At 40.7% G+C, this 27,888-nt stretch overlaps 2 protein-coding genes across 2 annotated transcripts in view; one reads left to right on the plus strand and one right to left on the minus strand.

Annotated features, from left to right (window-relative positions):
• The window catches only part of TRMT2B (tRNA methyltransferase 2 homolog B), an 80,827-nt gene that overhangs the window by 43,695 nt on the left and 9,244 nt on the right, over positions 1–27,888 (minus strand). The window lies entirely within an intron of this gene.
• On the plus strand, positions 21–27,781 carry ARL13A (ADP ribosylation factor like GTPase 13A). Its single transcript, XM_058712321.1, is given in 9 exon segments — positions 21–136; positions 2,165–2,237; positions 2,619–2,689; positions 11,033–11,282; positions 12,397–12,502; positions 13,034–13,220; positions 13,866–13,957; positions 24,811–25,080; positions 27,273–27,781. Coding segments are annotated over 7 exon segments (822 nt in total). The 5' UTR covers positions 21–136; positions 2,165–2,178; the 3' UTR covers positions 24,868–25,080; positions 27,273–27,781.

Raw genomic sequence — 27,888 nt, forward strand, 5'->3', positions numbered from 1 at the left:
AAGCAGGCAACTGAGCTGTATTAATCTGGCAAGAAAGCTATAAAGCTAAATACACCTTCCTATTACTCTACACATCTTATGTCTTTCATCCAAAAAGAACCAACTTGTAATCAGATAAATAATTAACCACCTCAAGGTAAGCAAAATATATCATTATCTCCATTCTACAGATAAGAGATCTGAACGTTTAATTTAGGTGATTTAATCCCAGGATACATAGGAGAGATACTGGAAATGAAAGAAAGGATTGGGAACCCTTAGTCTAATTGTTTTCTTCCTCAGTTATCCTATTTATTTATCCTTCTTTAGAATGAGTCCTTGAGGAAAAACTTGTGTGATGTCAGTTTGACCTTTCTTGGTGGCACTAGCAAATACACAGAGCCTGAGATCAAGCTAGGAAGCTCTGCCAATTATCAGGAACTAGACATGAAGCTGCTACTGGCCTCATCTCAAAGGGAGATAGCTATCATGGAACCCAGGCAATCAGGCTCTGGTGTTTCAGGCTCTAGGTCTTATCAGCTTCATAAGCAAAGCAGGAGTAAGGCTGGATTTGATCATAGGCCATATATAAGGTTTCCCTTTCATTTGGCATAAGCCATAGCCATTCTCCAGGGGGTCCTTATGGGGAGGCAAGTGATTTTCCTAGGGAATAAATTTTACTCTCAGTAATACCATGAAGTGTGAGTCTCTATTTGGGAATAGCAATTCTCCAAAATAGTGAGTGACTCTGCAGAACCCTGCTGAATTACCCATTGATAAGTTGGACATGCACTGTGCTCATTAGATAGCTAAGCAAATCCCATCTGAAGTATTTGCTAACCCAAGCAGCACTTCCCCCAGCTCCAGGCTCCAATGTAATTAGTGATTATGAAAATGTAAATCAAAACCACAATTAGATACCACTTCACACCCTCTAGGATAGCTATAAACAAAAAGACAACAAGTGTTGGTGAAGATGTGGAGAAATTGGAACCCTCCCGTAGTGCTGGTGGGAGTGTAAAATACGGCAGCCACTTTGGAAAACAGTCTGGCACTGCCTCAAAAGGTTAAACATAAAGTTATCATATGATTCAGTAATTACACTCCTAGGTATATACCCAAGAGAGCTGAAAATATATGCCCATACAGAAGCTTGTACACAAATGTTTACAGCAGCATTATTCCTATGAGCCAAAAAGTAGAAGTAATATCAACTGATTAATGGATAAACAAAATGTAGTATATCCACACAATGGAATATTATTCAACCACAAAAAGGAACAAAATACTAATATATGCTACAACATGGATAAACCTTGAAGTGATTGTCTAAATTGCCCTTTTTACTTAGGCGATGACTTCCAAATATGGATGCACTTTGAAATCACCTGGGGAGCTTATGCAGCTCTCTGGAATCTTTGAGAGTGAGGCACATGGACTGATGTTTGAAATCTATTAGACTAGGTAATCTCTAAAGTCTCTCTTTTTTTTTCAGCTTATTCATTTATTTTGAGAGAGAGAGCATGAGCAGGGGAGGGGCAGAGAGAGGGGGAAAGAGGGAATCCCAAGCAGGCTCTACCCTCAGTACAGAGCCTGATGTGGGGCTTGACCCTACGACTATGAGATCATGTCCTGAGCCGGATCAAGTGCTGGTCACTTAACCGACTGAGCCATCCAGGTGTCCCGATCTCCAAGGTCTCTTAAAGCACTAGAAATTGTATGAAATCTATGAGACTGGGTCACCAACACCCACATTTTTGAAGCAGAAACAATAAGAGAACCAAGCCCAATGTACTGTTGTTACTTAGACTAGGTCTCCCAATAGGTCCTACTTGAAATCTAATGTGATTCTTTTCCAAGGCATTAGCGCATACCCTGTCCCCATCCAGGATTGAATGAAGATATTCCTAACAGACATGAACTGTGACTGAAGAAATAGGCCACACCTGATGTTATCATGCCCATGGTGGGTTGCTTTAATAAGAAATCCCCCACTTTGCAGGTACCTATCAGTGGAGTTGAGAATAACCAGTTTCTCCCTCTATGACATTTATAGACAAGATTGGATAGAATGAAGTTATGGACTTCTGTCGTTTATCAGCACCTGTGTACTCATAAGCTGACTTAGGTTCAGTGCTAATAATGGGGCTTATTTTTCATTTACTTGTTTCACTTAATATTAAAGAACCAAGCTGAATCATGTTCCGGCTATTGACATCCTGCTGGTCTCAGCTAAAGACAGCTGAAGAGACACAAAGGTAATTTTGCAGTTATTTCTCTAGACCTATTCCACCATTTCCTCCAACATATCTGCCCACAGTCCCTCAGGGGACAAATCTTCATGATATATATTATGAAGGAATGTGATTAAGCAACATCTGCAAGACTGGAGACAAATTTGGGGGAGGATGGCCAATTCTACAAGGAAAGTAAATCAGGGAAGAAAAGTATCCTTAGAGGTTTTGGGAAGGGGTTCCCATACCACTTTATACCATCTTGGGTGTGCTTTTTATGGTACATGCATTGGGACTACGACAGGCAGAGCCTCAGTCAATCAAGGAAGAGTAGAATTTTTTGTTTCTCCTGAGAACGAACAGTGCTTTTTAAGGCCTTGGCTCATTTTTCTTTTCCATTTCCAGGAATGTGACCATCACTATCGTTGGATTAGACAACTCAGGCAAAACCGTTCTTGTGGAGGCTTTCCAAAGACGTAAGGAATTAAGAGCATTAGATACTAGTTTAGGTCTCCCATGGGCCCCAGAGACCAATGAAATAACCATTCCTTCCCAGCTGTATTCCATGGCCCTCAGGTTCCTTCTTTTGCTCTTTTGAAGATAAACACTTCCCATACACACACTCCTCTCATTGGGTATTATCAGCCTGTTTATGTAATGTCTGTCACCTCTCCCTTTATAAGATATCCTAGGGAGATGACCCAAATAGATAAAATCATGAATGAAAATGGAATTATTACAACCAATCCCTCAGAGATACAAACAATTATCAGGGAATACTATGAAAAATTATATGCCCACAAATTGGACAACCTGGAAGAAATGGATAAATTCCTAAACACCCACACTCTTCCAAAACTCAATCAGGAGGAAATAGAAAGCTTGAACAGACCCATAACTAGCGAAGAAATTGAATCGGTTATCAAAAATCTCCCAACAAATAAGAGTCCAGGACCAGATGGCTTCCCAGGGGAGTTCTACCAGACGTTTAAAGCAGAGATAATACCTATCCTTCTCAAGCTATTCCAAGAAATAGAAAGGGAAGGAAAACTTCCAGACTCATTCTATGAAGCCAGTATTACTTTGATTCCTAAACCAGACAGAGACCCAGTAAAAAAGAGAACTACAGGCCAATATCCCTGATGAATATGGATGCAAAAATTCTCAATAAGATACTAGCAAATCGAATTCAACGGCATATAAAAAGAATTATTCACCATGATCAAGTGGGATTCATTCCTGGGATGCAGGGCTGGTTCAACATTCACAAATCAATCAACGTGATACATCACATTAACAAAAAAAAAAGAGAAGAACCATATGATCCTGTCAATCGATACAGAAAAGGCCTTTGACAAAATCCAGCACCCTTTCTTAATAAAAACCCTTGAGAAAGTCGGGATAGAAGGAACATACTTAAAGATCATAAAAGCCATTTATGAAAAGCCCACAGCTAACATCATCCTCAACGGGGAAAAACTGAGAGCTTTTTCCCTGAGATCAGGAACAAGACAGGGATGCCCACTCTCACTGCTGTTGTTTAACATAGTGCTGGAAGTGCTAGCATCAGCAATCAGACAACAAAAGGAAATCAAAGGCATCCAAATTGGCAAAGATGAAGTCAAGCTTTTGCTTTTTGCAGATGACATGATATTATACATGGAAAATCCGATAGACTCCACCAAAAGTCTGCTAGAACTGATACATGAATTCAGCAAAGTTGCAGGATACAAAATCAATGTACAGAAATCAGTTGCATTCTTATACACTAACAATGAAGCAACAGAAAGACAAATAAAGAAACTGATCCCATTCACAATTGCACCAAGAAGCATAAAATACCTAGGAATAAATCTAACCAAAGATGTAAAAGATCTGTATGCTGACAACTATAGAAAGCTTATGCAGGTAATTGAAGAAGATATAAAGAAATGGAAAGACATTCCCTGCTCATGGATGGGAAGAATAAATATTGTCAAAATGTCAATACTACCCAAAGCTATCTACACATTCAATGCAATCCCAATCAAAATTGCACCAGCATTCTTCTCAAAACTAGAGCAAGCAATTCTAAAATTCATATGGAACCACAAAAGGCCCCGAATAGCCAAAGTAATTTTGAAGAAGAAGACCAAAGCAGGAGGCATCACAATCCCAGAGTTTAGCCTCTACTACAAAGCTGTCATCATCAGGACAGCATGGGATTGGCACAAAAACAGACACATAGACCAATGGAATAGAATAGAAACCCCAGAACTAGACCCACAAACGTATGGCCAACTCATCTTTGACAAAGCAGGAAAGAACATCCAATGGAAAAAAGACAGTCTCTTTAACAAATGGTGCTGGGAGAACTGGACAGCAACATGCAGAAGGATGAAACTAGACCACTTTCTCACACCATTCACAAAAATAAACTCAAAATGGATAAAGGACCTGAATGTGAGACAGGAAACCATCAAAACCCTAGAGGAGAAAGCAGGAAAAGACCTCTCTGACCTCAGCCGTAGCAATCTCTTACTCGACACATCCCCAAAGGCAAGGGAATTAAAAGCAAAAGTGAATTACTGGGACCTTATGAAGATAAAAAGCTTCTGCACAGCAAAGGAAACAACCAACAAAACAAAAGGCAACCAACGGAATGGAAAAAGATATTTGCAAATGACATATCGGACAAAGGGCTAGTATCCAAAATCTATAAAGAGCTCACCAAACTCCACACCCGAAAAACAAATAACCCAGTGAAGAAATGGGCAGAAAACATGAATAGACAGTTCTCTAAAGAAGACATCCGGATGGCCAACAGGCACATGAAAAGATGTTCAACGTCGCTCCTCATCAGGGAAATACAAATCAAAACCACACTCAGATATCACCTCACGCCAGTCAGAGTGGCCAAAATGAACAAATCAGGAGACTATAGATGCTGGAGAGGATGTGGAGAAACGGGAACCCTCTTGCACTGTTGGTGGGAATGCAAATTGGTGCAGCCACTCTGGAAAACAGTGTGGACGTTCCTCAGAAAATTAAAAATAGACCTACCCTATGACCCAGCAATAGCACTGCTAGGAATTTATCCAAGGGATACAGGAGTACTGGTGCATAGGGGCACTTGTACCCCAATGTTTATAGCAGCACTCTCAACAATAGCCAAATTATGGAAAGAGCCTAAATGTCCATCAACTGATGAATGGATAAAGAAATTGTGGTTTATATACACAATGGAATACTACGTGGCAATGAGAAAGAATGAAATATGGCCTTTTGTAGCAACGTGGATGGAACTGGAGAGTGTGATACTAAGTGAAATAAGCCATACAGAGAAAGACAGATACCGTATGTTTTCACTCTTATGTGGATCCTGAGAAACTTAACAGAAGACCATGGGGGAGGGGAAGGAAAAAAAAAGAGGTTAGAGTGGGAGAGCGCCAAAGCATAAGAGACTGTTAAAAACTGAGAACAAACTGAGGGTTGATGGGGGGTGGGAGGGAGGGGAGGGTGAGTGATGGGTATTGAGGAGGGCACCTTTTGGGATGAGCACTGGGTGTTGTATGGAAACCAATTTGACAATAAATTTCATGAAAAAAATAAAAATAAAAAATAAAATTAAAAAAAAGAATAAGAATAATGAAAAAAAAATAAGATATCCTAATTGAAGGTCCTCTCATAGTGTAGTGTGAATGAGCTCAAACTATGTTAAGTACTACAGTCAATTATGAAGGATAGCATGTTTGAAACAGTGTCTAGTTTCAGAACTCAATTAAAGTAGAATTTGGTCTAGATAAGAGAGACAAGTGTGGGACGATGAAGAAGTTTAAAAACATGAAACTCTTTGTGACAGTTAATATAGAGGGTTGGAGCTTGAGAAATGTTGTCAGTTCAGAGACATGCAACTTTAACACCAGATCTCCAGTTTAATACCCTTGACACTTCAAGAAGAAGTTACACAGAATTTCAGGAAGCTACTATTCTAGTTGTGAAGACCCATCTAACTGATAACCAGTCAATCAGGGATCCCAGCATAGGATGCCCTCCATTAATGTTTATTAAATAAAAGAAGGGGCATGATGATGTGGCTGAACTTTATATAACCTGGGCTCTCAGCAAGATACAGGAAAGGGCTAACTTGACTCCTCTACTACTTGTCTACTTGAAGTCTGCATCAATTTCCTTGAACCACAGTAACTGCCTGCTAGCTGATTTTGCTATCTCTAGTTGTCCTCCACCCCCAGTATTCAATCCACATGGTTGCCTGAAAGACCTAATGCAAAACCCTGATCATGGAGCTTCCTTATTCAAAACCATTCAATTCCTCTCCAATGTTATCAAAACAAAACTTAAATTCATTAGCAGTATACAAGGTCCTCCACGATTTGGCCCCTGACTTCTCCTCCAATTTCATTTCCCATGCTCTCTGCATATGCTCCCTGACAGAGCCAAAACAAATTATTTGCTATTCTTCTGTGATCATACCATTCTAGTTCACATGCACACACTCTGTACATGCTATCTCATTACCTAGCATTTCATTCGCTCCAATACCTAACTGCTTAATCAAATGCCCTGAGTCACAAGCTTAAGCTTGACCCCAGTGTGACCTGGGCTACCCCTAATGCTCAGCACCTCCTTCCTAGATCCCACCCTATTCTGTGCCTCCCTCTATCATGCACTTAAGACACATCACTGTACAACAGCAAGTCCATCCCCTAGACTGTGAGCCCCTTGAGAAGTAATGGATCTTTTCAGCTCTGTATCTTTAGTCTGTACTTTTAGTACCGTCAGGCAGGCACTCAAAAAGTATTTGTGGAATGAATGTTCTCCCCCATTCCACCATTCTCCTCAGGCAACATATTGCCTCTTTACAACTTCTCCATTCCCCATCCTTTCCCCTAGTAGGCAGCAAAATGGATTCCCTGTCTCTCCCAACTTTCTGATAGGCAGAAAAATGAAAAAAAAAAAAAAGGTAAACAGTAGCAGGAAAATCAAGGAGCCAAGATAAATCACAAGATTACTGATAAAAGTGGGGATAATTTTCAGAGCCCCAACTCAGCCCCACCCCTAGATTCCCATCCACTCTGGGTGAGGCCTGGGAATCTATTTTTTAAAAACTCCCCAGGTGTTTCTGATGGCCAGCCAGCTTTGGGAAGCATTCATCTGCAATTAGCCATGTACTATTTTGTCTGTGAGAATAGTACCTGCTTTTCATTCTAATTCCTAGAGGAAAAAGCCTGTAGTCTATTTAATGCGTTACTGTATAACTTGCCTTGTGGCTGGTGACTAACTTAGGGGCTGATTCATAAACCAATAGGCTTATGGTTGTAACTTCATTCAAAGAATAGTTTTTAATGGTCAAGAAGCAAAGTGCTACTGATTTCACATTGTGAAGAATGGCTCAGGCCATCTCTGTCCATGCAGGACAACGAGAGTCAATCTAGTAGGTTGCTCTGTACCCAAATTGCAATAGATCACGTCACCTGCTCCTGCAAATGTTTATGATTGTTAAGAACAGACAACAGCCTAGGAAAGAAATTCCATTCTACAAGTCATAACTTGTGTGAACATTTGATGATTCCAGCTATAAAATATTTTGGGACATAAGCCATTATTATCAAGGATACCATTCACTATAACTTTTTTGTCTGGCATAGTCACGTGGGGCAAGAAACCCCCAACATGAGCACAAGCAGATGCCCTAGATGAGGGCATTTAGAGCAGTGCCTCTCAAATCGGCTATACATTCAGTCACCTGGGGAGCTTTAAAAAAAAAAAAAAAAGGATGCTTAAGCCCCACCCCAGATCTATGGCATCAAACCTTCAAAGAATGAGGCCTAGCGTCTTAGGTTTTAAAAGCTCCACAGATGATCATGGAGCATAGTGAGTACTGAGAGCCAAAATTCAGAAGTACCTGGAGAGATTTCATACCTACTGATCCAGGTGCCTGGAGGTTCAGTTATTTTGGTCTGGGTGGACCCACAGATTCAAAATCTTAACAAGTGCACCAGATGATGCTGAAACACAACAGGCATGAGTTTCACTGCTTTCTAGGGCAGTGGGTCTCAAGCTTTGAAGTGCAGAAAAATCACCTGGGGATTTTCTTAACTAAAGGAGTTTGTTAAACATACAAATGCCAGTGTCCCAAACACAGAGGTTCTGATTCATTTGGTATAAAGTAGAACTTAACAATCACCCCCATGTAACTCTGAAGCAGACAGTCCCAAGACAATCCTTTATGAAATACTATTCTAGGGATACAGAGATGAATTACACTCAGTACTTGTATTCAGGGAGTTTATAAATTAATAGAGAAAATAAGAGAAATGTAAATTATCAGGGAACAACTTCTCATGGCTTCTAAGGTTCACCAACAATACATTGCATTACTGAAGGAATTGGTAAGTTTTCAAGTAAAAGTAAAAAAAAATCTAGGGGAAATGATTTGCTCTGACAGAGAAAAAATAATATAAAGCTTGCTTGGATGCAGGAAACAAGATTTGAAAATTACCTTTAGTTTCACTCATTATTTTTAAGTAGTCTAATACAGACATAGAAAATATCACACCAAAGTTGTAACTGAAAACTATGTTATCTGAAAACTATAATTAAAAAGGTGAGGGGCACTTGGGTGGCTCAGTTGGTTGAGCATCCGACTTTGGCTCAGGTCATGATCTTGAGGTCCATGAGTTTGAGCCCCACGTTGGGCTCTGTGCTGACAGCTCAGAGCCTGGAACCTGCTTCAGATTCTGTGTCTCCCTCTCTCTGCCCCTCCCCCACTCGTGCTTGCTCTCTCTCTCTCTGTGTCAAAAATAAACTTTAAAAAAAAAGATGATTGACTGACATGAAAACAGGAATTATAAGATCACATTAAAATGTAATGATAATAATACACACACACACATACACACATACATGTAAATGTGTGTGTAATCATACATTTCCAAAGATCTGAAAGCATCTTACTAACTTCTCAGCTAAATGACTCATTCTTGCAATCCCGTGGAAAAATGTCACAGGTAGGTCTAAGGCTATATATAAATAAGCTACCAATGTTGGTGTTAGAACTTCCAGGTATGAGTGTATAGAATCTATAAAATCACTTTAGTACTAATGTGGGGAGAGAGCTAGGCCAGGACTGTCAGTTCAAAAGACTGAAATGTGTATAAAGATTGTCATTTTGAACTGCATTTCTATGAGAACTGTAAGAGGTATGGAATGCCCTATGGGATACTATGCTCTGGCAATAGCCTTGAAATGGTAAATGTATCTGAGTTAGGAATGGTTTCTTGGAGGAGATATGAGGAAGAGAACTTCATACTTGTATCCACAGTAACAGGCACCATAAACATTTGTTGAACACCTACTGTATGTAAGGTAATGCAGAGCCCCGCCATGACAGAGCTCATATTTTAGTTGGGAACATAGGACATGCACAGAATGAGGTTAAGAACAAGTTTAATATACCACGTGCTCAACAAGAGAGAAGTGAGAGCTGGATAGGTCAGAGAGGCTTCCTAAAGAAAGTGCTACTTGAGCTGGGCCTTGAAGAATGGGTGGGAGAGAAGGGCCACTTGTTCATTCACTCACTCACTCACTCATTCATTCATTCATCAAAATCCATTGAACAAATATTCATTGGTGCTAGCTGTATGCCACCTTCTGTGCTCAGCATCATGAGTATAATAGTGAATGAAACTGAAAGCGTTCCTGTCCTGTTGTAGTTTATAACTCATATAACAAAATCATAACATTTCTAACACTAATATGTGCTGTGAGAGTGGTTAAGCCCAGAAGAAAGACACCTGTCTAGACTAGGAGATGGTGGTGTGAGTTAGGGAAAACTTTCTAGAGAAAACAAGATCTAAATTGATATAAAAAGAAAAAAAAACTAGGTTTATTTATTTATTTTGAGAGAGACAGAGTGCAAGCAGGGCAGGGGCAGAGAGAGAGAGGGAGACAGGGGATCCAAAGCAGGATCCCTGCTGACAGCAGAGAGCTCGATGTGGGGCTTGAACTCATAAACTGTCAGATGATGACCTGAGCTCAAGTCAGATGCATAACCAACTGAACCACTTAGGTGTCCCTCAACTGATATTTTATTATTTATTTATTTATTTATTTATTTATTTATTTATTTATTTATAAAAAGTTATTTAATGTTTATTTTTTGACAGAGAGACACAGCATGAGTGGGGGAAGGGCAGAGAGAGAGGGAGACACAGAATATGAAGCAGGCTCCAGGCTCTGAGCTGTCAGCACAGAGCCTGATGCAGGGCTCGAACCCATGAACTGTGAGATCATGACCTGAGCCAATGTCGGAGGCTTAATTAACTGAGCCACCCAGGTGCCCCTAAATTGATATATTTTTTTAAAGGCATTAACCAAATAAAGAGTAATGGAAGAGTGTTCTAAGCAGTGGGATAGCATCTTCTGAAGGCCCAGAACAAGACAAAGCATGACATTCTTGTGGAATGGCCGGGGCGGCTAGAACATGAGCCAAGGAGAAGAAAGAGGAAGAAACTGGGTGTGTACCAGGAGCACTGTGGACACCAGTCAGGTCTGGGAGGTTAGGTGGCAAAGGAGTGTGTATTCTATCCTGGGAGCAGTGGGCACTCACCAAAGGTTACTGAGCCAGGAAAGGGTAGCATGACCAAGTGCTGGTTTAGGAAGATGAATCCGTGAGTGTGAGCAGGATGGCAGGATGCCTCAGTGGGATTCCTCAGGGAAGGCTCTGGTCAAGCTTCAAATCACTGCTTAACAAATTCTCACATCTAACTCTATTCCCCTGCTTTGTGGTTGCTTCTCCTCTCTTCCCCTATGCATAGTACTTCCACGTAGGATGAACAATTGCATGAAATCTGAATTGACTACACTCCTACTGCATGAGTATGAAGTTTCCATCTATGACTTGAGTGGAGACATGAAGGGCCAAGAAACCTGGCCGAACTACTATGCACAGGCACACGGACTTGTTTTTGTCCTGGATTCCAGTGACTTGGGATGCATGCAGGAAGTGAAGATCATCTTAACGCGTCTGCTGTCTGATAAAAGAGTGGCAGGGAAACCTACCCTACTGTAAGACTCTGCTTTTGTGACCAATTTCCCCTTCCTATTTTGTACCTCCAGAAGAGTAGATGGAGGAAGGGTGGTCCCTTTGTCATACCCAGCTTGACCTTCTCCTCCCTTGGGCTCAGTGAAGGGAAGTGAGCCAGTCCTCTGGGGGCTGTTTTTAAGAGCCACTTTCTATCACATATTGCCATGGGGGAACATGTTACCTACCTATAGAAAGGTAATTCTGGGGGCGCCTGGGTGGCTCAGTCGGTTGAGCGGCCGACTTCAGCTCAGGTCATGATCTCACAGTCCGTGAGTTCGAGCCCCGCGTCGGGCTCCGTGCTGACAGCTCAGAGCCTGAAGCCTGTTTCAGATTCTGTGTCTCCCTCTCTCTGACCCTCCCCCATTCATGCTCTGTCTCTCTCTGTCTCAAAAAATGAATAAGCGTTAAAAAAAATTAAAAAAATTAAAAAGAAAGGTAATTCTGAAGGCAAGCATCAAAGTGAAATGGAGAGTAATATCTGGATCTTCCACCCCCTTCCCTCAACTCTTCTGGAAGACTGCCTTCCTGATTTTTTCTTTTCTGGCTTCAGTTTCTAGCCCTGAGAAGATAGCAGAAAACAATCCTTATTTTGTATAATTGATGCCAATGGACTCCTCCTTTGGCTAACTACCCAAGAGTTATGTAACTAGCACTCATTCTAAGGTGATAATTCAGGTGGCCCATCAATCCTCACTCCTCTCCCACTCTATTTTTGCCTTTTTCATTCCTCATTAGCACCCCCAACTCAAGCATGAACAAAGGTTGGGAGAGTGTGTAAAAACTCCAAATCTGTTCATATCCTGGTTAGCAATTCTAATTAAAGTTTTGTGGCATAGTGTAGAGGAAGTGAGAGATGAAGCCTGGGAATTCTCTTGAATTAAAATTATTTGTGCTCTTCTTTCCTCCACTGAGAGTTGGCTGGAAAAATTTCTGACTCATCTCATTGGTTATGTCTTTGAAGCTAGTTCCTGGATATGTAGTAGTTGTACTAGAAGTGGTTCTCCTCCTCTTTCCCTTCTTTGCTTGCCTTTGGACTCTATTTCTGTTACACTCTTCCTCTTCTGTTTCCTCCTTCTCTCCTATGCCCTGCTCTAGCATGGCAAACAAACAGGACAAGAAGGATGCCCTCCTACCCTGTGATATTATTGCATATCTATTCCTAGAAAGGCTAGTGAATGATAACAAGTCCCTGTGCCGAGTGGTAAGTATCTACCCACCCCCTTAATCCCCTCCCTTACCCTCTTGAGCCCAGTTGATGCATCCCTGGGCCCATTCCATAATCAGCCACATATGCCAGGTCTCAGGCAAAGCCTCCCCCACAGGCAACATCTACAGTGATGATTTTTGACTTGACACTGACAGTAAATAACACATTCTTATAACACCTTCACATCTGTTTTCTCATTAGGACTTCAAAATAGCTCTTTACAGTTAGAAGTTTCAGTATTCTCATTTTATGTATAAAGAGGCTAAGGTTCAGAGATTATGAGGGACTTGCCCAAGGTCAGACATCCAGGACATTACACCACAACTTATTTAAAGACCTTAACATTTGTCTTTCATTTACTTTCTCAGGAGTGAGTGCTAAGTCTCTCCTAGGAAGTCTTAGAGCCTCTCTAGACAGAGCAGAGCTTAAGTGTACCTCTGTTCTTGGTTGATAATAATTAGGACTTTGGGCCTCCGGGGTCCCAGGTTCCTGGGTTACAGCCTTCTCTTCTCTTTTTTATCATAGGAACCCTGTTAAATCATCAAAAACCTCCAAAGAAGGAACCATCAGCCCATAATTGAAGGGCTGCGCTGGCTATTAGCTGCCATTGGGGATAAATATGAAGAGCTGTGTACTCGCCGACAGCCACTCCCCTCAAGCATCCCAACCTCCAAGGGTACCAGAAGCTCTGGGGAAAGACCCTCATCAGACAGGTACTGAGCTGCCTCTATTAGGTGTACTGATAAGAACAGATGCAGGAGTCCATATTCAACATATGCAGGAACTTCTGGGTAGTGTTTGGATTCTGTGCAGTGCTGAGCAATGTCTCAAGATCCACTGGCCCAAATGTGGCTAGGGCAATGACCACAAACATTCCAACACTGTGAGGTATACCCTCCCTTCAGCACAACTTGAGTGGTCATGTTAGTGGGATGAGTTGTATAAAGGTAAAGCCAGCCTATTAGGATTAGAGCTTCTCCAAAACAGGGTTTCTGTTGTTTGGTTGGGCCACACAGAGGAGAAAAGGAGCAGGAACCACTTAAGAAATTTATTGGAAACCTTCTATGGCTGAAAGTCTTGGAGCCACCCCACATTCTTTGCTTTCAGTTCTCTGATCCTCCTGATAATAAGAAAAGATGAGAGAGAACAGGAATATGGAAAAGAAGAACACAAAGGAAAAAAAGAAAACAGGAGTTGATTAAGGTTTTGAGGAATAAAAGATCTAAATGTCCTCTTGCTCTGTCCTTTCCTCCTTTCAATGTCCAAAGGCATATGGCAGGGATGGGGAAATAGCTGCATTCAATTAAGGAGCTTGAAGTGTGTCTGCACTATTGCTTTTTCTCTCCTGTCTTCCCCGGCCACACTACCAGGATGGGAACGTCAAAAGAAAAAAGACAGCATCTAGGACAATGCTCAATGGAAGCTAGGCCCCTAAAGCCAATCCTACAGGTAAATGGCTCTTTAAATGTTACTGTCCAAGGGACCAATCACTCTGAACTATCAGAGAACCAACTGACTTTTTTCTCCATTTTCTTGTTGTACAGAAAGAAGGTTTAAGATTAAGGCCTAAAAAGAACATATCAGTAACATTTGCTTTAGATGAACCTATGGAGGAAGGTGAATGTTCTGGGGGAAACAGAACTTGGAACACTACTGAGCTTTGTGACAATCAAAGTGATGACTTGCAGCCCCAGCTTCACGCATTGAAGATGATCCTTTTAAAGGTAATGCTGGACCAGTGGTTAGTCAGGAAAGATATATAGGCCTTCTCTCATGATTTATACAAGAATATTCCTATTTTGAGTCTGAAGCTCTTTTCTCATACTATGGTTAGTAGTTAGAAGAAGTTAATGAAGTACAGGGAGAGTGCTTGGAGACCATCATCTGGTAGCCCAGTATGATGCCCCAGCACTCCAGCACTGGCTGACACAAGATTTTTGTTTGCACAGCTATCAGGTTATCTTAAAGGTTATGATTTCCAGTGGTGTAAGTACAAATTAGTACAACCTTTATGTACTACTCACTACTTTATGGTGAGTAGTTTGGTTGTCTGTCTCTCTTCTGCTCTCCCTCTCTCAGTATGTATATATACATATTAAGAACTTTAAAAATGTGGAAACCCAACAGTGTGTACAATAGCTAAAAGTTGAAAACAAGCAAAGGGCTAACAATAGGGAATGGCTAAATAAAGTATGGTGCATTCATACAATGGAATATGATGTAGACATTAAAAGGGATAATGTTGACTTATATTTACTGACATGGAAAGTTTTCCACAACCTGAAATTTTGTTAGAGAATATGGTAAATCAGAGTCTAGCATGTTTAGAATGATGTGTATACATGCACAGAATATCTGGAGGGAAATCACCAAAACATCAGCAGTGGTTTTCTCTAGGGGTAAAATACTAGGTGGTTTTGAGAAGTAAAAGGCCTAGGTGACTTTCTTTGGATTTTTGCTTTTTTGGAAGTTCCAGGTTTTATAATAAGCATTTACAATGTCTCCCAATACAATAAAGGCATTAAAAAAAAGCTATGAGGCCTTGAAGGCCCATTGTTGTTTTTTTGGGGGGGAGGGGTCTGCTTATTTTATTCAGAACAATGTACTTAAGAGTCATCCATGTTGTTGCCTGAATCACAAGAGGTTTTTTTTATATTAAATATAATTTATTGTCAAATTGGTTTCCATACAACACCCAGTGCTCATCCCAACAGGTGCCCTCCTCAATGCCCATCACCCACTTTCCCCTCTCCCCCACCCCCCATCCACCCTCAGTTTGTTCTCAGTATTTAAGAGTCTCTTATGGTTTGCCTCTCTCCCTCTCTGTAACTTTTCTTCCCCCTTCCCCTCCCCCATGGTCTTCTGTTAAGTCTCTCAGGATCCATATATGAGTGAAAACATATGGTATCTGTCTTCCTCTGCCTGACTTATTTCACTTAGCATAATACCCTCCAGTTCCATCCATGTTGCTACAAATGGCCAGATTTCATTCTTTCTCATTGCCAAGTAGTATTCCATTGTGTATATAAACCACATCTTCTTTATCCATTCGTCAGTTGATGGACATTTAGGCTCTTTCCATAACTTGGCTATTGTTGAAAGTGCTGCTATAAACACTGGGGTACAAGTGCCCCTATGCATCAGCACTCCTGTATCCCTTGGGTAAATTCCTAGCAGTGCTATTGCTGGGTCATAGGGTAAATCTATTTTTAATTGTTTGAGGAACCTCCACACTGTTTTCCAGAGTGGCTGCACCAGTTTGCATTCCCACCAACAGTGCAAGAGGGTTCCCATTTCTCCACATCCTCTCCAGCATCTATAGTCTCCTGAATTGTTCATTTCAGCCACTCTGACTGGCGTGAGGTGGTATCTCAGTGTGGTTTTGATTTGTATTTCCCTGATGAGGAGTGACGTTGAGCATCTTTTCATGTGTCTGTTAGGCCCATTGTTGTTAATGGCCACTCCTTCTCAATGTTCCTTCGGACCCCATTTTCAATGATGGTCAAATGTCAATATTATGTCGCCTCTGCTCTCCAAAGTATCTAGCTCTTCAAGCCACCCCAGAGCCTTGGGTTGTTATACCTATATGGAGGGGCCTAGACTTGGCCAGACCCATTAAGGAGAAGAGAGGCACTGCTCTGGGGATGAGGGGCGAGGATGAGAGTTGAGTGGGAGAAATCTTGTAGAAGAGCAGAGGAAGTGTTTTTTGAGATGTCAGAAACTACCCCTAAATCTCGGTCTAAAGTTGAAATCCATTTTTCATTTCTATAACCTCAGAACCCAGGGGGAAAAAAAACTGGATACCTGGGACACAGAGGAGATGTTACTGGAAAATCCCTGTGAAGCTTCCTCTGGATCCTGTGGTTAGTATTCATTATATGAAGGGGAGAGGGGAGACAGCAAGACTGAGAGAAAGTATGGGGCCAGGGGCAGAGGGCAGGTGCCTGGAGGGGAGCAGTCTTACACCCTCTTGTGCATAAGGGCCAACACCCTCCCAACCAGGAGTGATCTGGGAATGACAGGAAACCTGGTGTTTAGTTTCACTTGCACTGACTGGCTGTTTTCTTTCTCTTATTAGACTTTTAGCAGGGTATTAAAGAGAAAACTGGAGAGAAATCCAAAAAAACCATCTCATATCCCTCCTTCAGCAAATGGGCTCATCTCTAGAATCGTTAGTACTGCTCAGTTTTTTCACTTCTACTTACAAATACCTCTAAAGTCCCCCTACAAATCCACCTATCTAACATCATATCCCTGAGGATTCCCATTGTTCCTGTACATCTATGTTCTAGCCGTCAAATGAAGCTTATACCTGCAGAGAGGCTTAAGAAAAGTTAGGTGGCATCCGTTTGAGAATGAAGATGACCTTGGCAAAGAAGAACAGAGGCTTTTTAGGTCTTTGCACCCAAATGTTCCTCATGAAGCCTATGAACAACATGTTATGGGTGACCAACTGAAATAGAGTCTTAGAAGTGGAGGGTCATTTTGTGATTACCTTTTTTCCCCTAAGGTTCTTGGGTGTAAGAGGACTGGCAGAAATAAATAGAACTTTTCTGCTGAGAATTATGCTCTACTGAATCATTTTCAGTCATGCATCTGAAAACAAGTCAGTTTTAAGTTCCCTGCCATGGTCTGTGAAGCCTGGCAGCAATTCCCTTGCTATCTCGCCAGGAAGAACAATTACTGCCTCTCCCAACACTTTGGTTAGGTATGCAAAAGCTGTACAAACTTGAACACAATCAGTCTTCCATCCCGTGGAGGGTAGTGGTAGTATTTACTATTACTACAACTATTACTTTCACCATCAGTATCACAGCCAACATTTATTGAGAGCCTTCTGGGTGTCAGGCCTTCGGCACAGGCCTAAGTTCTTCACATTCATGATCTTATTCACAACAACCCTTAGGGGTAGGCAGTACACCTGCCTGCATTTTACATATTAGCGAACTAAGGAGCAGAAAAGTTAAACAATTTGCCCAAGGTCCCACACTCTGTAAGAAGCAGAGCAGGGATTTGAATCCAGGTCTGACTCTAGAGCTGGCATTAGGCCAGAAAGATCTACTTATGCTTTTCTCAAATTCCATGCAGAAAGAGAAAGCTATATCCAGAAAAGTGCAGAAATGTAGCCATGCCCAAGTCAAGAGAATTACATTGATAGAAATAAGTATGACAATAGTTGTAGCAGACATGGATGACTGAGTACTTCTATTTTGCCAGGTGCTGGGCTAAAAGCTTTACATACTATTGCCTTTCATCTTCACAAGCCTATGAGGTTGGTACTATTTATTACATCATCTTACAGAAGGAGAAACTGATGTTCAGGGAGGTGAAATCATTTGTCCCAGGGCACCCATTAGGAAGTGGCATAACTGGTTTTCAAACTATGGTCCAACTCCATAACTCAAGCTCTTAACTTCTAAGCCAACTAGTTCATACTTGTTTCTGAAGGATAGAAACCTTGCACAGAATAATCGGTCTTACAACCCCATCTAGAGGGTATGACACTAAGATTGCATCATTTGCTATTATGCACTACACATGGCCTTATTTCCAAAAGAACTACCCCAGGCACCTTGTGGGTTTTTGACAGGGTTCTGAGACAGAGCCTCTAATCCAACCTCAGTTGTTAAACAGATGAAGGAGTTTGGGGTACAGAGAGGTTAAGTGCAAAGATTGTACAGCTGATTACTGACAGAGATACTCTTAAAATCCAAATATCCTGTGTGCCCAAGCCAGTACTCTATCTTTCCTGTCCAAAAATACTGCTTCCTCCTTGGGTCTTCTCTGGCCACTCCTGACCCACCTACTTTCCTCCAATTTGCCTAATAAATGTCACTGAAGAATTATGTTGACAATCATTCTCACTCAGGGATTCTTCAACTATTTCTACTGAAGAAGGGTTTTATCAGACAGAAAATGTAATTCAACAAACCAGTGTTCTTAAGAAAAGTGAATCATCCACATTTGCCTTTCTGGCATGTATATTTATGAGACAGGAATAATTTCTCAGCCAAAAGGGAAGTGTGGTTAAAAGGGGGTGGGAGTGCTACCTATAAATGTGGGCAAGTTGGAGAATTTAGGTTGAAACAACGCGATAAATCTCAGTTTCAGTATATTGGCACACTTCCCCTTGTATAACGTACGTGTTCCTGGGTGTCAACTAAATTTTCCTATACACAGTCTATCAATCACAAAGTTATTTAAAGAATATCCCCCCAATACAGCCAGCATACCTCTATTTACTTGTCAAGTGAACCTTAATTTTGTTGCAGCAGGCTGTTACTGTACTTCCCAAATCCCATATCAAGCTGGGTAACCCTGGCAATTTCCCCCAGTGAAGACAGTAATAAGGACACCTACCTCACAGGGTTGTTGTCAGGATCAAAGGGGAAAGTCCATATAAAAATGCTTAGCATAGTGCCTGACATATAATAAGTACCTCATTAAATCCAAGCTGCTTTATTATGATTAGGGGAGGGGCTTAGATCATTAGACAGCTATGCCCTCCTTCTGGGAGAGGTATCCTCTTTTCTGTAAAGAACAACCCAAAGAGAGAGGTCTTGGATTCTAATGTAAAAAGAGCATGGAGAGTTTAAGGTAACGCTAACCACTGCCAACCACTGCCTCCCATACTCTTGTCTTTGAAAATCCTAAATCTGCCAAAAAGGTCTTACAAATCCATATCTCAGCATAGCAGCCCGGAGATCTAGATTAAGGATACTTTCTTGACCCTAGGTGGGGCAAATTTACTTTCAGGCAAATGGTTGCCTTGGAGTTTCTCTTCTTTCATTGTCAAGGTCTTAGCCTCCCTCCTCCAGGACTTTTAAAGCTTAGCTCCTGCCATAGCACTTTGTGAGCAAAAAGACCCTGGTCCATCATTCAACAAGCCCCATGTGGCTCTGAGTACTTCTTCATTTTGTCTTGCAAGATAGGCCTTGGTTTTCTGACTAGAGAATTCAATATGCAGAGGTGGAGGGGGTGTCCCTTTGCTTGGAATGGATTTCAACCCCTGACATCTAGTTACCACTCTTCATTTATATGTTGTTTCTACCTGCCAAAAGTACCCTGCCAGCAGTACTGGTATCCAGTGTGATCTGCAGAACACAGGTCATAAAGTGAGGACACAAAAAGAGTCAAGAAAGGACAGCGATCATTTAGGGTTAGAGCATGCAAAACAGTAGTAGCTAACATAGCAATAAATCCCCTGAATATTTGAGTGTTTGGTGTTTGGGCCATACCTGTTGTGTTTTGAATATCATTCTTCCCTCCCAGTAACCAATTAGAATCACTCATTTTCAAGGCAGTTTCTACTAGTGAGATTTAACCAAGTTCAATGAATACAACACCACTCTTCCCAGGAGAATCCTGACAACTAGCATTCTTAACCATAAAATGCCATTGACCATGAGTGGAGCAGGGGTCACCTGGACTCACTGCTTTGTCACTAACCCCTGTAAACCCTTTACTGGGTTGACCCAGTAACTGGGTCAATGACCAAAACTGGGATTTCTGACAGGAAGGGGTGTGGAGAATGAGAGTTATTGCCAGCTTTCCAGGAATGGAAATCCTCTCTGCATCCTACTTCATTTTCATAGGTATTGCTAAAACAACTGTAGCCATGGCACCCTTGGCCTATGCCTTATTTCTTTAGCTATAACAATCCATCCTCCTACTCTCCTTGCCTTTTCTCTCATATCAATCTCTGTGCAAAACACAGGTGGTGTTATCCCAGGTGAGTGAAAAAGCAGCAAGAACTTCCTGCTGTTGGCACAGAAATAGTATCAGCTGGGGGTTGTGGGAGTCAGGGGGCTTGTACTTCCATCCCTATGCCTATGAAGTGCCTGGCTCAGGTCCAGGGAGCCCAGGAGGCTCTGCTGTCAGGTGGTGGGCAGAGTGATGTTAACAAAGCACTCAAACTGTGCTGTGTGATGATGACTCAAGAATCCCACGCAATCCCACGCTCATGCTAGTCGCCACTTCCAGGAACTAAAATAGAACTCTGGTGCTAAGAGACAGCAAGCCTTTTATATCTGCTTGGAAAAATGAGCCCAGTCCTAAGAATTACCATGCTATTCAATACATGGAATGTGTTTCCATTTGTTTGTGTCATCTTCAATTTCTTTCATCGGTGTTTTACATTTCACAGAGTATAGGTCTTTCGCTTCTTTGGCTAGGTATCTTATTGTATTTGTTGCAACTATAAATGGGATTGATTCCTTAATTTTTCTTTTTGCTGCTTCATTATTGGTGTTTAGAAAGGCAACAAATTTCTGTACATTGATTTTGTATCCTGTGACTGCTGAATTTGTTGATCAGTTCTAGCCAAATTTTTTGCGAGGTTTCTTTAGGGTTTTCTATACAGAATATCATCTGCAAATAATGGAAGTTTTGCTACTTCCTTGGTGATTTGGATGCCTTTTCTTCTTGTTGTCTGATTGCTGTGGCTAGGACCTCCAGTACTATGTTAAATAACAGTAGTGAGGGTGGACATCTCTGTCTTCTTCCTGACTGTAGAGGAAAAGCTCTCAGTTTTTCCCCATTAAGAAGGATATTAGCTGTGGGTTTTTCATATATGGCCTTTATTATGCTGAGGTATGTTCCCTCTAAACCTATTTTTTTCATGGTTTTCATCATGAATGGAAACTGTACCTTGTCAAATGTTTTTTCTGCAGCTATTGAAATGATCATATAGTTCTTATCCTTTATTAATGTGGTATATCACGTGGATTGATTTGTGAATACTAAACCACCTTGCAACCAAGGAATAAATCTCACTTGATAATGGTGAATGATTTTTTAAATGTATTGTTGGATTTGGTTTACTGGTATGTTATTGAGAATTTCTGCATCCATGTTCATCAGGGATATTGGCCTGTAGTTCTCTTTTTTGGGGGAGTCTTTATCTGGTTTTGGTATCAGGGTAATACTGATCTCAGAATAAATTGGGAAGCTTTCCTTCCATCTCTACCTTTTGGAATAGTTTGAGAGGAATAGGTAATAACTCTTCTTTAAATGTTTGATAGAATTCACCTGTGAAGCCATTGGCCCTGGAATTTTGTTTGTTGGGAGTTTTTTAAGTAACTGATTCAATTTCTCTGCAGGTCATCAATCTGTTCAAATTTTCTATTTCCTCCTGTTTCAGTTTTGGTAGTTCATGTTTCTAGGAATTTATCCATTTCTTCCAGGTTGTCTAATTTGTTGACGTACAGTTTTTCATAATATTCTCTTATGTTTTTGTGGTGTTGGTTGTTATTTCTCCTCTCTCATTTGTGATTCCATTTGGGTCCTTTCACTTTCCTCTTTGGTAAGTCTGGCTAGGGGTTTATCAATTTTTTCAAAGAACCAGCTCCTGGTTTCTTGATCTGTTCTACTGGATTTTTTTTTTTTTTTAGTTTTATGTCATTTATTTCTACTCTAATTTTTATTACTTCCTTCCTTCTGCTAGCTTTAGGCTTCATCTGTTGTTCTTTTTCTAGCCCCTTTAGGTATAATGTTAGGTTGTTTGAGATTTTTCTTGATTTAAAAAAAATTTTTTTTTAACGTTTATTTATTTTTGAGACAGGGAGAGACAGAGCATGAACTGGGGAGGGTCAGAGAGAGGGAGACACAGAATCTTAAAGAGGCTCCAGGCTCTGAGCTGTCAGCACAGAGCCCGACTCGGGGCTCACACTCACGGACCGCGAGATCATGACCTGAGCTGAAGTTGGCCGCTTAACCGACTGAGCCACCCAGGCACCCCAATTTTTCTTGATTTTTGAGTAGGCATGTATTGCTATATACTTCCTCTTAGGACCATTTTTGCTGTATCCCAAAGGTTTTGAACCATTGTGTTTTCATCTTCATTTGGTTCCATGTATTTTTTAAATTTCTTCTTTGATTTCTTGGTTGACCCATTCATTGTTTAGTAGCATGTTATTTAACCTCCATGTTTGTGGTCTTTCAAAATGTTTTCTTGTAGTTGACTTCTAGTTTCACAGTGTTGTGGTCAGAAAAGTTGTGTGGTATGACTTCAATCTTTTTTTATTTGCTGAGGCCTGATTTGTGACCTAATATTTAATGTATTCTAGAGAATGTCCCATGTGCACCTGAAAAGAATATGTATTCTGCTCTTTTAAGATGCAATGTTCTGAATATATCTGCTAAGTCCATCTGGGCCAGTGTGTCATTCAAAGCCCTTGTTTCCTTGTTGATTTTCTGTTAAGATGATCTGTACATTGATGTAAGTGGGGTGTTAAAGTCCCCTACTGTTGTTGTATTACAATCAATTAGTTCTTTTATGTCCATCAATGACAGTTTTACATATTTGGGTGCTTTCATGTTGGATGCATAAATATTTGCAACTGTTATGTCTTCTTACTGGATTGTCCCCTTTATTACAATATAGTGCCCTTCTTTATCTCGTTACAGTCTTTGTTTCAAAGTCTAGATTTTCCAATATAAGTATCGCTACTCTTTGACACCCATTTGCATTGTAAATATTTCTCCATCCTCTCACTTTCAATCTGCAGGTACCTTTAGGTCTAAAATGAATCTCATGTAGGCAGCATGTAGATGGATCTGTTTTGTATCCATTATGACATCCTATGTCTTTTGATTGCAGCATTTATATTTGGACCTCTTTTAGGCCAGGCTGCTGTGTTTTAAACTAGGCTAGCTTATACTGAAAGAAAGGAACTGCTTTTTGATAGGCTGCCAAAAATTCCTTATTATAAAAGAATTGCTACATGCTACTCCTGCCCTTTGTTACCTTATCACAGGTAGTGCTTGAGCACATATCTGGGTATCTAGGTGAGCGCTATTCTATCCCTGGAGTCCTGGCCTCAACACCTGCCCAGACCTGGTTTTTCTAGAATTAGTTTTCAATGAGTATGTTTTGTCTTTAAAAGACTACATTTAGAGTTTTTAAAAAATTGTTTTGAAGTAATTTTAGATGTGTGGAAGTGTTGCAAACAGAGTTCCCATATACACTTTATCCAGGCTCCTCTAACATTAACACCTCACATAACTCTAATTCATTGATCAAAACTATGACACTAACAATGGTACAATTTACTAAACTACAGACTTTATTCAGATTCTTCCAGTTTTTCCACTAATGTCCTTTTTCTGTTCAGGATCCAATTTAGGATACTACACAGCATTTATAGTACATTTAGTTTAAGAAAAAAAATATATTCCTAGAAACAAGTTTCCTTTTAGGAGGTGGAAAGGGTGGGCCAGTAGAGGTTCTGGGCAATTTATGATCCTGAGCTATTCTACCCATAAAGGAACTTAATCAGTTCTGCACCAAAGCCCTTAATTCATGACACCTCATCACAGCTATTTTCAGAAAACATGTCTTATGTTAGCACTTCTCACAGCAGTACAAAGGGATTTGACAAGTGGATTATTTCAGCAAACAATATTTTGAGGGTGACAAAATGAAAGGGGTGGCCTTATCTGTTTTCTTTGCTTCATTTTTCTCTCCAAACTGTATTTAAACTTTTTACTAGAAGTTGTAATATTTGACTATAACATAAATGCTGAGAAACACCAACACCAACAGGGAAGACACTCTTTCCAATGTATGCTTGGTTTTATTTGCCTGAAATTAAGTATTGAAATCTTACAGAAACCAAACTGATTAGGTTATTTTTGCTTGTTAATCTCAAGAGAGGGAAGGGAAAGCAGACTATGCCATCCATTTATTCCTTCAAAAAATAATGGGATTATTAAGAATACTCTCACTGGTATTACTAAGAATGTGCCACTCAATGTGCAAGGTGCTATACAAATACTGTTTTGCTGAATGGGTCACAACAATCCCATGAAGTAAGTTATTATGCTATTATTACCCTTATTTTACAGGGAGAGGGGCAGGAAACAGAAGGTTGGAGAGGATAAGCAACTCACCCAAGGTCACACAGCATGAAAGTGATGGGAGTCAGGATTCAAGCCCAGGTCAGACTGATTCCAAAGCTGTCCTCTTGGCTAGTATACTATATCGCCTCTCTGAGCACCTGTAAATTTCAGACACTGGACTGGGTGGTAAACAGAGATACAACAGTGAACACACTATAGCTCTTATGCCCTCAAGGCTCACAGTCTAGGTGGAGGAGAAAAACTATTAAACAGCTGAGTATAGATATACAACCCTCTCTTTGCAGGTATTCCTTGTATTGGTTACAAATAAAGGTGCTCAGTAAAATACAAGTAGTCAATGCCAACACTTTTAAATATAAATTCCTTTTATATTTTAAAAATATGTTTTTATTTTAAAAATAAAATAAATACATTTATTTAAAAATAAATTCCTTTTTTAGGTCCTCAGAGCAAACACCTCTCACCCTCCATGTCCTCTGAGGATCCCAAACAATTAGGAATGGACTTGATATTGACATGCTCCTCTACTGTATGGATCTGGTCTAGATGTCAGCATTGCCACCCCACTTAGTCTCCTTTGAGAAGAAACAATGGGAAACATAATGTGGAAATACATACAATGACAGAATCAAATCAGCTGATGGAAAATTTTTAAGTCTGGGACATAATTATATTCCATTTCAATTGTCCTTTTGGACTTGAATTAATTGGTAAGTTCTAAGGGAGCTTCAATTGGTTCATGACTGCATTTTATGGCCATGCCACTTTGAAATACATCTCTCAGAAAAATAACAATGATGATCCTGTAAATTATAAATTGGCAATGTGATTTTGAAGGTGAAGGGTTGGAAGACTTACATCTCAGCAAATGACAATCATTCTTTTCTCCCTTCCAACCCCCAAACCATCAAATACCCTAACCCTGTGGCTCTCAAAACTGGCTGCACATTGGAATCACTGGGGGAAACTTCAAAATTACCAATGTGTGCGTCCCATCCCAGAGGCTGTGATGATTTAATTAGTCTGGGGTGTGGCATGGATTTTGGAACCTTTAAAAGATCCCTGGGGAATTTTATTATGCAGACAAGTTTGGGAACCACAGCCCTAATTGGAGGATCATAACCCTGACTGCACATTAGAATCACTTTGAAGGATCTTTTAAAACTCCAGATGCTTGAGCCACACCCCGGATCAAGTAAATTAGAATATCTGGGGGTAGGGCCCAAGCCCCAGGAACCAGGAGGTCCATCGTGCAGCTAAGACTGGGAACCACTGCAGTAGATAAAACTCCACACCTGCAATAAGGGCAATGTCAAAATTTCATTCATAGGTTCAGCAACTCTAAGACAAGCCTAACAAGAAGAAGCCAGTTCTGGGGGCACCTGGGTGGCTCAGTCAGTTAAGCATCAAACCTTGGCTCAGGGCATGGTCTCATGGTTTGTGAGTTCAACCCCACATCAGGCTCTGTGCTGACGGCTCAGAGCCTAGAGTCTGCCTTGGATTGTGTCTCCCTCTCTCTCTGCCCCTCCCCTGCTTGTACTTTCTCTCTCTCTCTTTCCCTCTCTCTCAAAAATAAATAAAAACATTAAAAACAGAAGCCAGTTCTGGAAGACAGGTAAGAGGCAGGCTGAGAATAAACCCTTAAAACAACTGTCATACATTAATAATAAAATGAGCTCACTTTTTTCTTGCCCTGTATGAAGGTTAATTTTATGGCTTGGCTAGGATTACTAGCAACTGATGGTATCTCAGCCCCACTCTCTACCACACCCACCAGAATAACTGTTGAAACCATGGGAAGGAGAATGCTTTCAAGGGATGAAAATCTTTTCAAAGGACTGCAAACCAGTGCTTAGAGACCCTGGGTGGGTCTAGACAAGGAGGAAGCAAAAAAGCAAGCTATTTGGCCTATGTATTACACAGCTAGTTTTTTATCTGCAATTTAATGTGCACATTCACTCATCAAGCCAAACACTGGGCTTGGAGATAAAAACCCTAGACCGGGTTTTCATCCTTACTTGCACATTAGAGCTCTCTAGGGAGTTTTTAAAATAATGATGTTAGGGCCACACCCAAAATGAATTAAATCTGAATCTCTGAGGGAGTGACACACAGGAACCTTTGTTTTTAAAGGTCCCCAGGTGGGTGCCTGGGTGGCTCGAGTCATATCTTGTAGGTCGCAAGTTTGAGCCCCTTATCAGGCTCTGTGCTGAAAGCTCAGAGCCTGGAGCCTGCCTTGGATTCTGTGTCTCCCTCTCTATCTGCCCCTCCCCTGCTCGTATTCTTGTCTGTCTGTCTCTCCCTCTCTCTCCAAATTTGATAAACACATTAAATAAATAAATAAATAAATAAATAAATAAATAAATAAATAAATAAATGGTCCCCAGGTGATTCCAATGCGCAACCAAGGCTGAGGAACAGTGGCTCGAAACCACTGGCTCACAAACTTGAGTGAGCATCAGAATCACCTGGGCAACATGTTAAAACACGTTGCTGGTCCCCACACCCAGAGTTTCTCAACATCTTCCAGCCCCCAATTAAATCACCAAGTCAGAGAATACATTTTAAAAATTAGAAAAATGAATTACTGAGTCAGGAAACAGTAATCAATAGATGTTAAAATCTTTGGTTGAGATGTTACTGGGGAACAGGACAATCATATGGTACCAAAGAAACACCCCACAGATTTCTAGTTAATTATAAAGAGAAAATTACATGGAGCATTCTGAGGGCCACAACCTAACTGATCACCTTTACTAAGAGTGGACAACTGACACTGCATGCCTCCAAATAAGATGTGACATACATACAGTACATGACATTACTTATGAAGCATTCTTGTCAAAAATGGTTTAATTTCAATCTAACCAAGACTTTTGACCCAAGAACTTCTCATTTACAGGAAATTCAGGGCTGGAAAGAGGACCCAAACACCACCATAAGGAAACAGAGAACATCCTATCCCAGGATACAGGATCACTGCTAAAACCAGGAGAGTCTCAGGCAATCCAGGATGGTTGGTGACACTACAACCAGCCAGATTCCTAATGTGGGTCTCTAAAAGGTAGGGCCATTAAAAAAAATGGAGAGACTGTTCTAGATTCAAAGAAACACCACATCCAAATGCAACATATGAACTGGACATAAAAGACACTTAGGAGACAGCTGGGGAAATGTGAATACAGAACACTGCTACTCAGCCATCCAATAGATGTAAATGAACTATGTCACTAAGCACATTGTTTTATTCAGCTGACATTGTTCTGTGACAAAACTTTCTCAGTGAAGTATGTTGTGCACTGATCCACTGTGGTGCAAGTTCCTTATCTCCCTGTAAACCATCAAGCAGTCTGAAAACCATACTTCAGGAAGCACTGGATTAGATATTAAAAAATATTAGTGAAGATCAGTGAGGAGCTGTTAATTTCTTTTAGCAGTACTTATGGTATTATGTATCATATACTTATGTAGAAAAACATCTTTATGCTTAAAGTGAAGTGCCATGATGTCTACAACTT

The sequence above is a fragment of the Neofelis nebulosa genome, chromosome X (assembly GCF_028018385.1).
Source record: "Neofelis nebulosa isolate mNeoNeb1 chromosome X, mNeoNeb1.pri, whole genome shotgun sequence".
Lineage (NCBI taxonomy): Eukaryota > Metazoa > Chordata > Mammalia > Carnivora > Felidae > Neofelis > Neofelis nebulosa.